This window comes from Cenococcum geophilum (genome assembly GCF_001692895.1).
Source record: "Cenococcum geophilum 1.58 unplaced genomic scaffold K441scaffold_120, whole genome shotgun sequence".
In the NCBI taxonomy this organism is placed as follows: domain Eukaryota; kingdom Fungi; phylum Ascomycota; class Dothideomycetes; order Gloniales; family Gloniaceae; genus Cenococcum; species Cenococcum geophilum.
The window spans coordinates 59,353-72,938 of NW_027137678.1; the positions used below are offsets into that span (position 1 = coordinate 59,353).

General features: G+C 42.8%; 1 protein-coding gene across 1 annotated transcript; it reads left to right on the top strand.

Annotated features, from left to right (window-relative positions):
* The first annotated feature begins 3,026 nt into the window (after positions 1-3,026).
* K441DRAFT_42807 (Di-copper centre-containing protein) lies at positions 3,027-5,559 on the top strand. The gene is made up of 8 exons (XM_067641603.1): positions 3,027-3,317; positions 3,368-3,510; positions 3,561-3,905; positions 3,953-4,246; positions 4,299-4,393; positions 4,438-4,803; positions 4,856-5,198; positions 5,263-5,559. Exons 1-8 carry the CDS (start codon positions 3,125-3,127, stop codon positions 5,434-5,436), a joined length of 1,953 nt encoding a protein of 650 aa, XP_067496096.1. The 5' UTR covers positions 3,027-3,124; the 3' UTR covers positions 5,437-5,559.
* The last annotated feature ends 8,027 nt before the right edge of the window (positions 5,560-13,586 follow it).

Sequence of the window (13,586 nt, forward strand, 5' to 3'; positions counted from 1 at the left end):
TAAAGGTAGGTATTAAAAAATTTACTTAGTTAATAACTATATATATAGGGTTTTATAACTAGTTAGCTGCCTTACTAACTACTAGAAGCTTTATAAAGTAAGCGTTAGCCTAATTAGAGCTTATTACCATTTTTAAAAGCGTTATTTTAGATAGTATAGTATATACACTAACTTCTGCCCTACTATTACGTACTAATATATTAACGTATATATTAACCTACCCTAGCTTATAGTTTTTAATAATAGTTTAAGTATGCTTTTTGTCCTTACGTTAGGAAAAAAATTTACTAGTATTTTTGCAGTATTTAGCAGCATTTGGCGGCCAAATGCGCATTCCGCGCACTATAACGTGTAATATATAGTATTAACTAAGGTGCGGCATACTATTGTATTTAATAATGCGGTGCAGTATACTGCTATATACTGCCGTATTTAATATTACAGTGCAGTATACTGCTATATTTAATAATACGGTATAGCTAATTACGTATTTTATACTTAATGCGCAATTAATATATAATGCCCTCCTCGCGTATTCTATATATAATGCCCTTCTTATACATTCTGTATATAATGCCCTCCTCGCGCATTTTATACATCTTACTTACTTTAAGCAAAAAGTATTACTCTTTCTATATAGTTAGTGCAAAGTAAAGTATATTATTTTTAGATAATTTAATATAATATAGCGACGGTTCTCTTCTACTTACCTACCTATCTATCTATCTACTTGCCTACCTACCTACCTACCTACCTACCTACCTACCTACCTACCTACCTACCTACCTACCTACCTACCTACCTACCTACCTACCTACCTACCTACCTACCTACCTACCTACCTACCTACCTACCTACCTACCTACCTACCTACCTACCTACCTACCTACCTACCTACCTACCTACCTACCTACCTACCTACCTGCCTACCTATCTATCTATCTATCTATCTATCTATCTATCTATCTATCTATCTATCTATACCTACCTATACCTACCTATCTATAACTACTATCTATATCTACCTATCTATACCTCCTATCTATGCCTACTATTTATACTTACCTATCTATGCCTACCTATCTATAATTTAGGGGAAGAGCCGGCCCGATTAAAGGCTTTACCTAATTTAATTAATTGATTAATTATATTGATTCGAATCGTTCTCTACGGCCGTTCGCTGGCTATATATTTAAACAGTAGTTATTTAAGGTGCCTCCCTAGAAGGCCTTAATTTAATTTGGCGATGGGCTAATATTAAAGCTCTAGTTTAATTTAATTAATTAATTAATTAAATTGTTCGCGGTGTTCGCTGGCTAGTTATTTAAACGGTGGTTATTTAGTTTTGGCGACAGTTATTTAGTTCTAGCGACGGTTATCTAGTTCTAGTAATAGTCTTCTGCTAGCTACTATTCTAGTGCCTTTCTAGGTAGGGAGGATATAAGGAAAGAAGGAAGGGTAAAAAATAAGGTGGCTATATAGGGGTATACTTAGTAGAGGTATATATAGAGGCTATTAGGAATATAGCGTAGACCCAATGCGAAGCTTTATATAGAGCCTCTATATATAGAGCTTCGTGTAAAGCCTTATATAGAGCCTCTATACGTAGAGCTTTATATAAAGCCTTATATAGAGAGCTTTATATAAGAGCTTTATATAGAGCTTCGTGCAGAGCTTCGTGTAGAACTTTATGTAGAAGTTTGTGTAGAGCTTTATGTAGAACTTTATATAGAACTTTATGTAAAACTTTATATAGAACTTTATATAGAACTTTATGTAAAACTTTATATAGAACTTTATATAGAACTTTATGTAGAACTTTATATAGAACTTTATATAGAGCTTTATATAGAGCTTTATATAGAGCTTTGTATAGAACTTCGTATAGAACTTTATATAGAGCTTCGTGTAGNGCTTTATATAGAACTTTATATAGAACTTCGTGCAGAGCTTTATATAGAGCTTCGTATAGAGCTTTATACAGAGCTTTATATAGAACTTTGTGTAGAACTTTATATAGAGCTTTATATAGAGCTTCGCGCAAAGCTTTATGCAGAACTTTATATAGAACTTTAAACATTATATAGAACTTTATGCAGAGCCTCTATATTAGGAAAAAATTTACTAGCATTTAGAATGTATTAAAAACTTACCTTAATCTAATCTTACGGCTATATTTAACTTTCTTCTAGTATATAATCTTCTAACCTAAGGACACTATCTTCTAAATCTATTTTAAATATATTTTTATTATTACTAGAGAAATCTAGTGGCTAGTAATTATCTAATAGGTCTATTTAAATTAGAATATATTCTAAATACGTTACAAACACGTTATAACTAGTTACCTATAATAGTTGGTTCTGTTTTGGAGCCGAGAGGTAAGTTATGTGGTGGGATGAGCGATTTGGGCTCGGTTGACCACGTAATCTTATATTTTCAGCTGAGGCTGCCCCGTGCAGGGATTGTGCATTAGCGCTTATGGTAGACTCACCCTTTAACGTGGTAAGACCGATTTGCATCCACCCAAATTAGCCCCCCCGATATGTGATAGTTATCGAACATGGCCTCAGTCCTGCCTCCGCGTTTTTCTTCACGCACGTGTCTTTCTCCGCAGCAGGCACAAGGCGTGGCTAGCTGGACTGGAGCTCCTCCAAGGCCTCAACCCTTTTGACTGCGATCCGACACGCATGTGGCGACGATGTTGTGCAATGCCAGACTGTGGCATTCGCCTAGCACTTGCATCTCAGAGTTCCATCCAGCTCCGCTCTCCTTTGTGTATACGGCGCCTTCTAGACCGTGGCTGGCTAAAGAGTGAGTTCTTCATCGCGTCGAGTTGCGGTGGTACTTTGTCACTAGTCAAACTTGTCTCCGCCGAGAGTGATTGGAACGATAAGGAGCATAGCCTTGATTCAATGGCTAGCTGAAGGCTCGCCGAGGACTTCCCATACGCGGCAAATCCCAAGTAATTAAGGAGGCGTAGGACTAATGCGCTTGGGACTCTTGAGCTTCTCACGTCTATATAACCTAGCCTCATCTCCCTTGGAAGAGTTATCGTGTCTTGCACTTCTTCCCGGATCACAGCTCTAGCTTAAAGCAGTATCAGACTTCAAGACACATCGCCATGTCCACCAGCCACGTTCTCATCCAAGGGATTCCTGTCCCGCCTGGTCAGGCTCCAGGTCTACGCAAGGAGTTCTCAGATTGGGCAACGCAGACCCCGGAGACTAGTATTCAAGTGTCTCTTTTTATTCGGGCGCTTCAGAAGTTCTACAACATCCCTTATGACCAGACACTCTCGTACTTCCAGGTCGCCGGTACACAGAACAGCCACCTTCCTTCAGTCCGTCCTGCTCACCTAGTACAGGCATACACGGCTATCCGGGAAACTTGAAATGGGATAATTCTGATCCCCCTTCGCACCAGAGGGATGCCACTCATTTGATATACTGCACCCACAACTTGATTACCTTCCCAACGTGGCACAGACCTTATATGTTGTTGTTTGAAGTACGTGTCGGGGTTCTATCACCGCTTCTCGTTGGACTAATGTCTGTTAGCAAACAATTTATCAGCTCATGGGCGAGGTTATTGATAACGATCTGAAATTTTACAGCGATGCCGACAAACAAGCCTGGATCAACGAATCCACCAAGTGGAGACTGCCGTACTGGGACTGGGCACTGGCGGCTAATAAAGGCAACGTACCAGCCCTGTTCATACCGGCGTCCGTGAAAATCCGTGTCCCGGCGGCGGCGGATGGCTCGCAACCAGTACCGGAGCCCGTGGCAAACCCGCTGTACCGGTATCAACTTCAGGAGAACGGCGCGCCAAAAAAAATGGGTGATCTGCCGAAACCCTATACTGTCGACAGTGTGACACTGAATGATGGCACGGTCTTGCCGGTACGCACAATAGCTCCGCGCAGTGCTACAATTATTGACTTTCTCAGTGGGCGCAGTGCTCTGGCACAAGCAGATGGGGCATCAAAAGTACTCAGGAACAGGACTGGTCTGACGGTGTCAACAATTACGAGGGCATAGCGGACGCCATCAACTCGCATGACTGGTATGGTGTAAAGCCTGGCAACGACATCCTCAAGCATCCCGTCAGCGACCTGGTCTATCGGCTCCTGTCCAACGTTCAGACGTGGGCAAACTTTTCCTCTACCGTTACTAACCCAGTCTCTAATCAAATACCTTGGGAGGAGTGGCTGTCACTCGAGTACGTCCACAATAACTTGCATGTAGGTGGTCACCGTTCATTTACTCTTGAAAGACCGACGCTAACGATGTCAGGGTTTTATTGGTGGCGACGCCTTGTATAACGGGATGGGACATATGCAGAACGTCCCATCCGCGGCTTTCGACCCGATATTCTACATGCATCACTGGTATGACCTCAGGATCGCTGCCTCGCCGCTCTAACTTAAGCTAGCAACATCGACCGCCTGCTTGCAATCTGGCAGACCTTGAATTCAGACAGCTGGTTCGCCAGCGACGCATCCCCGCCATCCACGGACCCGCTGCCTCCCTTCCACCACCAGTTCGCCTCCGGCGCAATCGACTACTTTAAGTCCGACGACGTGCGCCAGTGGTTGAGCTTTGGCTACCAATACGACGTGTTGGAGCGTAAGTCTGGCGAGAGCGACGAAGATTATGTCACGCGGATCAAGGTGTACGTCGAGACGACCTACCAGAGCACGGGTCGGGTCCTGCTCAATGACCACGACAATCTTTTTAAAGACATAAAGATCCAAGATCATACCTATGACGACTACTTGATCGATGTGCTCTACGACCGGTAAGGGAGTCCAAGCCCACACTATTCCTTTCCTGCGCTAACCTCCCCTAAGATACGCTCTCGAGGGTGATCCGTATACGATCCATTTCTTCCTCGGCGCCGTTCCCGATTCGGAGATTACCGCGGGCATTACGAGGTTCTTCAAGCACCCCAGACATGTTGGCTGCGTCTACAACTTCAGTAGCCCAATGGACGCCGTGGCGGCCGGCGGGGCCCCGCGCTGCGCTAACTGCACGAAGCAGCACGATGACGGCTTGCTCTCAACGGCGCTGGTTCCGCTAACCATTCCGCTCTACAACGCGGCCGTGGACACGAGCGTCCCAGACATCCAGCACCTTAGCCCGGACGTAGTCGGGCCGTACCTGGCTAATCAGCTGAGTTGGGTGGCGGTGTCGGTGCGTTGATCCCCGAATGTGCCGTGCGCGCTGTGACGCTTTGAATTGCTGACATTCTCCTTAGACGAGCGGCATGGTCATCCCCTGGAACCGCTTGAGCAGGACCAAGATCTTCGTGCTCAATGGCAAGGCCAAGCACTACCACGATGACGCACGGCTGTCTGACTACTCCAATTACGAGCCGATGTCCAATGTGACCCATGGCAAGGAGGTCGGCGCCTCGCACGACGAGTACTGAAGCAGAGAGGTGCTTATTCGCGCAGCAAATGGCAGACTTGGGGGATCGATGGTTCCGTAAGGTTTTCGGGGGAAGTCCTCGTTCCTGCGTCAGCCAGTCACTACCGTTTTCTCGTCCAATCCCATTCATTTCCACAAGACTCCCGAACAGTGCTTGATGCTGTGAATTATCGTTGAGATCGGCCTATTCGTGGCTGTCAGTTTATGTCCTACGTACCGACCGCAGGCCTGGTGGTGGTCTCGCAATTCACACGACCGAAACCTCAACCGTTGGAGCTTGAGTGATCCACTCGTAATACTTGACCTCCGCTATGCCCACGCGCGAGTACTCGTTCCCGCCGCTCCCGTTGAATTGACGATCATGCAGTACGCCAGGTATGAGCCTCTGGCGAGTCGCGGGATTTCTTGCCCGGCATCGTGCTGCTAATAACGTCCATGTTGTCCACGGCAAATGCATCCCGCCGCCGCGAAAGCGGATTCGGGCCCGAGTGTGTCTAGTCGTGCAGCGTGGTGATGTGTGCGCACCACAGCGTGACGCCCTGCTCGGGAGGCTCAGCGGATTCCATTGAGACAAATCCAACCAGACCGTCCCTTTTCGTCCCGCATCTCGAAGCTGTCGTTCCAAGCGACTAGCGGGATGGGGGCGGTTGTAAGTGCCGGGATCGTGGCGGAAGGGAGAGGTGTGCAGTGCGGCCTATTCTGGGCAACTTTTGAGCCCATCCTGAACGCCTTCGAGAAACTTTAGCTGGACCACCATCGCCACGGGTTCCCTAAGCGGGAAGTCGCTTCTCTCCGTAAGGGGCCGGTCAGACCGATGAGCTTATATTCTGGCATGGTGAGCCGTCTGCACCGTGAATCGCTCACGAAGACTTCTCAAGTCCTTTACGAATTTAACACGGCCTTGGTAGGCAAGCCAGGTCCCAGGATGGAAGGTTTCAGAGATTTCAAGCGCCTCTAGGCCTTTGCGACTCGACCGATACTATCCAGAGCAGATCTTCGTTCAGGGTGCCCTCCCACATCCCGAGGAAGTGCTTGGAACCGAGATAGGGGAATCTGCCGCGTGATTGCCTACGTTATCCCTCACAAGACCGACGATGGCACGAACTTGTCCGCAGGATACTTATGTGGGCTAGTAGCCCGAGTAGATCTCCGCAATCCGGAGCCAAAAGTCGCCGGTGTCGTCTACGTCAAAGTACTTCCCGCCCCCCCTCTCTTTGGGCGGTCTACATCAGCCGCGCACGTCGAATGCCGAGCTTCTCCATGCAACTTATCCGTCCAAACATCGGGGACATTCCGTCCTCGCCTGTAACTTCCGCCGAAGGGGGCGGGGGGTTCTACTTATTACCATTTTGTTACGGCGGTGGCCTGCGCAACTGTCGCCAAGGCCCTGGGCAGCCTAGTACGGTAACAAGACTACGACGTACGTTATCTCATGAATCAGACGCGCAGAAGATTTGTTCCGTAACATGGGATAACCCATAGACCCTCTTCTGGACCAATTAGAACAGCGCACTAATTTCAGCCCCCTACGCACCCCTGTCACCTGACAAAATCTTCTACGGAGCGTCTAAGAGCTTATGGGCGTCGCTTTGGTGAGATTTAAATATTTTAAAAATCAAATTTTGTGTATTTCTATAAGCAACGTCCTTACTATAAGAGTTATTATATATTTTATTAATGCAATAGATTCTTTAGGTAATTATATCTATATATTTATAAATTATAACCCCCTTCTAAGAATACTAAGGGGCAAGATACATTGTCGCAGAATGTAAGTTAGATTTCAATTTAAATGTTTTGTAGATTTTAACTAAAACCAACTAACTACCTATATCTAACTTCTTATAAAATAAAGCTACAATATTGCTATAATATAGAGGCGATAGAGAAGATAAAGAGCTTTTAGCTTATAGTATTTTAGAGATAATTAGACCTAGAGAAGTATATAAGTTTTGGCAGTAAGGCAAAATTGTAATAAAACTAGACTAAAACTNACTAACTACCTATATCTAACTTCTTATAGAATANAGNTATAATATTGCTATAATATAAAGGCNATAGAGAAGAAAAAGAGCTTTTAGCATATAGTATTTTAGAGATAATTAGATATAGAGAAGTATATAAGTGTAAGGGATATTATTGCGGTACATCGGGTTACCCTTAGGGCAACCCCCGGACACCCCTTAGACGTCCGTCAGTTATGTGCTGGAGGCACGTGCCCCTAGTATATAGTCTCCACGATCCCAGAGGCCTTATGTAACCGACTACCAGTACTACGTCAAAGACACTGCTGTATCACCTACTGTGGACTGTAATGGTTACAGCCGCCTTAATTAGCCTAAAATATCAATTACGGCTATATTGAGGATAAGATTAAGGGGTACTTGTGACCTACCTTTGTTTGTGTATATATAGATACTTTAGAGCTACATTTACAATTAAGTCGTTCATTCAATTCTTTGCACTGCAAAGCTTACAGTTATGAGCCCGGGTCGCACTACCTGCTAAGCAATCAATCTACTACCTCATTTAAGAAGTCACTACTTCTATCACCTTTGCAAGTGTCTTGAGCTTCTTTACCTACCAAACGAACGGACGATCGACCTTGACCGACGACCGTACCCGACCAACGAACGACGAACTGACGAATCAAATCAAAAGTTCGGAACGTCAAAATAAGGTTTTCGCCAAGCCACCAATTGGACCCTGCCTGACCCCACAAATTCTAAAAATGACGACCACGAACGAATCAAAAAGTCAACCTCATCCTCAACCAGCCTTCTAATTGGACACAGTGGTTCTTTATCATCCAAGACACAGCCATAACTAATGAGGTATGGCAGTACATCGACCCATCTACAAAAGACGAGCTTCCAAAGCTAAAACCACTACCAGCGGACGTACTTCCTAATGCTACATCAATAGCCAAGCTAGACCCAAACCAACTTATTGCCTATAATCAGCTCTACGCCAAATACAAGGACGATCTACGCGTACACCAGAAGAAAAAACAGGCTATAAACGATATCAGCAACTACATCGTTCGCACTACATCGGTAGCCTACCTTCTACTTATCAACGGCCTTAACACGGTACACGAACGGCTTAAAGCATTAAAGACTGCACTAGCCCCTACCTCCTCAGGTCAAAAGCACGACGTCCTCAATCAATACACGGCCCTAAAAGCCTATAATAAAAAGCAGAGCATTGACAAATGGTTAAACAGCTGGCGGAATGTCTACAAGCTTGCGGAGCAATTGGAGCTACCAGATATGCAGGGATTTAGGCCATACTATGATTTCGTTCAAGTAATTAAACCCATCTCTTCTAGTTTTGCAGGAGTACTAGAAGTAGACCTTATCAGAAAAGAACGGAAGGATGAAGACGCCCTATTTATCATTGATCTTATTAAGGAATTTAAGGAGCACTACCGCATGCAGCAGGCATCCTCTACCTCTACTGCCAATAACTCAGCCTTTGCAACTCTGCAAGGCAACTCAAATGCAGATTTAAATTCCAACGGCAATTCCAATTCTAACAGCAATTCGAAATGGCATAAGGAATGCGTATGCGGCCTCATACATCGATTTAGCGACTGCTACTATATTACTGAGCATAAGCGCCCTTAAGGATGGAAACCAAACCCAGACGTCCAGAAGGAAGTAGATAAAAAGATCTCATCTACACCTTAGATTAAACGCATCGTTAAACAGATTAAAAAACGAGGGGCGAAGAAGGACAATCAAAAGAGCACAGAATCTATAATTGATTTTAATTCTAAAACCCTACCTTCTAAAACCCCGACTAGCCATGCTGCCGTGTTTAGTACTGGTCAAACTCCATTCGAACTCCAGAATACCTAGATACTTAACCCTAGTGCAGATACCCACGTCTACAATAACCAAGAAGACTTTACCTTCTCGTACCTAGTAACAGAAGACAACTACCTGATTGCTGGCGGAAATTTCAAAAAGATACAAGCTTACGGAATAGTAACGATTACTATTAATACACCTACTAGGAAGTTAAAAATGAAGCTATTCCATATAGCACTAGTACCTACTATGTTTATAAATATTGTAGCACTATTAAGGGCTACAGATAACGATATCCATTTTGACTTAGGACGAAACTTACTCTACTGTCTAGCAACTGGCGAAATAGTATACTATGCGAAACGACTAGGGGGCCACTGGGCACTAATGCACAGAGAGCCTACCCTAGATTTGACAACTCAATTGACCTTCTTAACAAGAAGACACTAACTAAGCAGAATAGCCCGTAAACTAGTCGGAGCCACAGCTACAAAATGGCACAAAATACTTGGCTATGCAGGACCTAACGCTATTAAGCAGCTTCCTAAGCACGTTAATGGCGTAGAGCTCGAAGAGCTAATTGACGAATGAGCACCGCTCAAAATTAAATGTGAAGTTTGCTTAACATCAAAGCGCACACAGCAGATCTCTTAAAGACGAGAATACAAATTCCTAGCCACTCGACCATTTGAGCGAGTAGCATTTAATATTATTACCCTTAGAGAACCAGGGTACAACGGCAATAGATATATAATGCACTTCTATTGCACGTATTCCAAATTTAACTTTATATATACCGCTAAGAATAAGGACAAAGCTACTGTCCTACCTACCATTTGCAAGACTTACCAGCTGATCAAAATACGATTCTACTAAGACGCTATCTTCTTCTGGAGCGATGACGAACGAGCTTTTGGATAGATAGGAGACACCCTATAGACATAGTGCGCAGACGAAGGCATTACTTTTAAATGCCGAGCCCCGTATACAGAAGAACAAAATGGTGGAGCTAAACGATCTAGACGAACCCTTATGGAACGGTCTAGGGCGATGCAGCTAGAAGCTTCCTTACCCCCGTCTTTAGGACTAGAGGCGTTCCTTACTGCTAGATACGCCCTTAATTGAACCCCAAATAAGTAACTAGGATGGAAAACTCCGTACAAGATCGCCTACAGTAAGCCGCCATTACTTACCTATATGCACGTATATGGCTGCAAGACCTATACGCTAGAAAAAAGAGTTAAAAGGGGAGATAAGCTAGGTCCTTATGCGTTAATTGGACACCTAGTTAGCTATAATTTAATAAATATCTACCGAATCTGGATTCCAAGTCTCTATAAAGTCATTTAAATTAGAGACGTCACATTTAATAAGACCTCGTTCTATAACCCTAAGGGTTAGAATATTAACTACCTGCTAAGGGAAGCATTGGAGGACACCCTACAGATAATTAGTCTACTAGAACCTCTCTATAAGAATAAGTCTAAGGATAAATCTATCCTATATAGACCTACCTCAAATATAGATTAAACGACTATACCTAAATTAAACGATTCGGCAGAGCCTCCTACGAAGGATACTAAGCAGTTACCAACACCGAGTAGGACGGTATCTCTAGATTTACTAGAATCAAACGCCTTACTATAAGGACTTTAAGACGACATCCTAAATATAACTAAAGCAGTTTCTACCTAGCTAAGCTCTCTAGAACTATCTAATAGAGCAACTAATATAGCTCTATAAGCTAATAAAGTCTCGGCCAAACCTTCTGCCGACCTTATCCTACCAAAAGGATCCAAATGAATTTGACGTTAAGCGCATGCAATAGCACTAGCCAATCTACCTACCCTATTTGGTTACTACGCTGGCTTTGCTATAGGACTAGTAAAGGATATCGACTAAACTAGATCCTTATCTCTATATTGGGACAACCTTCCTCCTAAACTAAAGAACCTTAAGGATCTAAGAAAGCATCTATTGACTACTAGCTTCTAAAAGGCTATAGAAAAAGAATACAATGACCTAAAACGCTGAGGGACATTTAAAATCGTACTAAAGGAAGAGGCAAGCAACGAGCAGATCCTACTACTAAAATGGGTCTTTAAATATAAGCTTAACAGCGACGGTTATCTTTAAAAGCTAAAAGCTTAACTGTGTGTCCGTGGAGACCTACAGATTACTAAAGAAGAGACCTATGTAGTAATACTAGCTGCTCGAATATTCCGTGCTCTTATGGCTATAGCAGCCGTATTCGATTTGGAAATTTAATAGTATAACGCCGTAAACGTATTTATAAATGCTAAGCTTAGTAAACTAGTATACTGCTACTGCCTAGAAGGATTTAATTAAAATAGATATATCCTAGAGCTACTTATAGCGCTATACGGACTAAAAATATTACCGCTACTGTAGTATAAAGAGCTTACTAGTACCCTAGCTGAATTTGGATTAAAACCTATCCTAGGTACTAACTGCCTATTTACCGATGGACGACTTATTATCTTCTTCTATGTAGACGATATTGCCGTTCTATTTGCTAAAGAGGACCTCCTAAGACTGGAAGAGTTTAAAGCTAAACTACTATACCGATACGAGATCCGTGCACTAAGAGACCTATAGTGGTTCCTAGGAATTTAAATTGAATAAGATCGACCAAGTTAAAAGCTTTGGCTTTACCAAGATTTCTATATTAAAAAGATAGCCAATTAATTTAATATTTAACCAGGCAGATTTCCTAAGTTACTACTTCCTGCTAAAGAACTGATTCCGTTTAACTAGTAGACGAACCCTTAAAGGACTCTAGCCTACTAGTAACGAGTAGGGTCTCTTATACACCTCGCCGTATTTAGAAGACCTAATATTGCTAAGACGCATTCTAAGCTGGCCGAATTTCTTACTAATCCAGATTAAAGACACCTTGACGCGGCAAACTAAGCTATTGCCTACTGTCTTAGAACAAAATCTATAGCTATTGAATACTCTGGCGAAGTATTTGGAGCTTATATCTACTTTAGAAACCCTAAAGAAGAAGACGTTACCTTTTACGGAGTATTTAATATAGCATTTACGGACCATAAGGAGACTAGACGGAGCTCTTAAGGATACCTATTTATCCTATTCAGAGGCCTAATTAATTAGAAAGCAACCCTATAGCGATTAGTAACTCGCTTAACTACTAAAGCGGAGCTTCTCTCCCTATCTACTGCTGCTGTTGAGATTATCTAGTGGCAACGATTCTTTAAGGCAATCGGCTTTAATATAGAGCGTAAATTTACCCTACTATGCGACAATATGTAGACTATCCAACTGCTAAGATAAGATACACCAAAACTAGACACCAAGCTTCGACATATCGACGTATATTAGCACTGGCTTAGACAGGAAGTCTAAGATAAAAAGATTGACGTCTGATGGGTTCTAATAGATAAGATGCCTGCCGACGGCCTTACCAAGGTTCTACCCCGTTAAAAGCATGAAGCATGGATAAAGCAATTGAATTTGGTGGATATTTGATATTAAATTTCTATTCCATCTGGCAAATAATAATATCCGCAATATCCGCTTCGCGATATTCGCAATATTCGCAATATACTGTTATAATTGCCCTACCCCTTTGCTACTCCTAAAATCGTATCCAAGTTTCCTATTTTGGTATAGTCTCTATATTTATTTTTATTTTCTATAGCTTTAACCACACCGTTAAATCTAGGGGTGTGTGTAACTGACTACTAGTACTATGTTAAAGACACTGCTGTATTACCTAATGTGGACCGTAATGGTTACAGCCGCCTTAATTAGCCTGAAATATCAATTACGGCTATATTGAGGATAAGATTAAGGGGTACTTGTGACCTACCTTTGTTTGTGTATATATAGATACTTTAGAGCTATATTTATAATCAAGTCGTTTATTTAATTCTTCGCACTGCAAAGCTTATACCTTACCTCCTTAAGGATTTATCTCCTCTATAATCTATCTGTTCCTATAATTATGTCCTTATAACCCCCTATCTACAAAGTCCCCTTATATTTAAATCCTTCCTACTCTATTTAGAAGGGTAGCTGGCTTTAAGAACTAGATTATTTGTTTACATTTTTGTTTATATCCACTATCCTACCTTAAAATCTTGCGACAACCTAAATGGAAACTCTATGGACACCTTATGGAAAGCCATCGCGCAAAGGTAGGGAGGTCCCTCTAATAGCGAGAGATTGCGATAATATAAACCTTTAGGTAAGATGGCCGAACAAGCCCTAATACCTAGATGCACTAGGAGCTTAAAGACTCTTATATACCTATAGTCACCGCTAAGGAAAACGTAGACACCCTCTACTA

What these genes read in the sequence shown, in the direction of transcription:
- K441DRAFT_42807 (XM_067641603.1), top strand. Translation starts at nt 3,125, where the DNA reads ATGTCCACCAGCCACGTTCTCATCCAAGGGATTCCTGTCCCGCCTGGT. An exon ending in ATGATGGCACGGTCTTGCCG is followed by an intron (nt 3,906 to 3,952) that starts GTACGCACAATA and finishes TGACTTTCTCAG; the next exon opens with TGGGCGCAGTGCTCTGGCAC. An exon ending in ACGTCCACAATAACTTGCAT is followed by an intron (nt 4,247 to 4,298) that starts GTAGGTGGTCAC and finishes TAACGATGTCAG; the next exon opens with GGTTTTATTGGTGGCGACGC.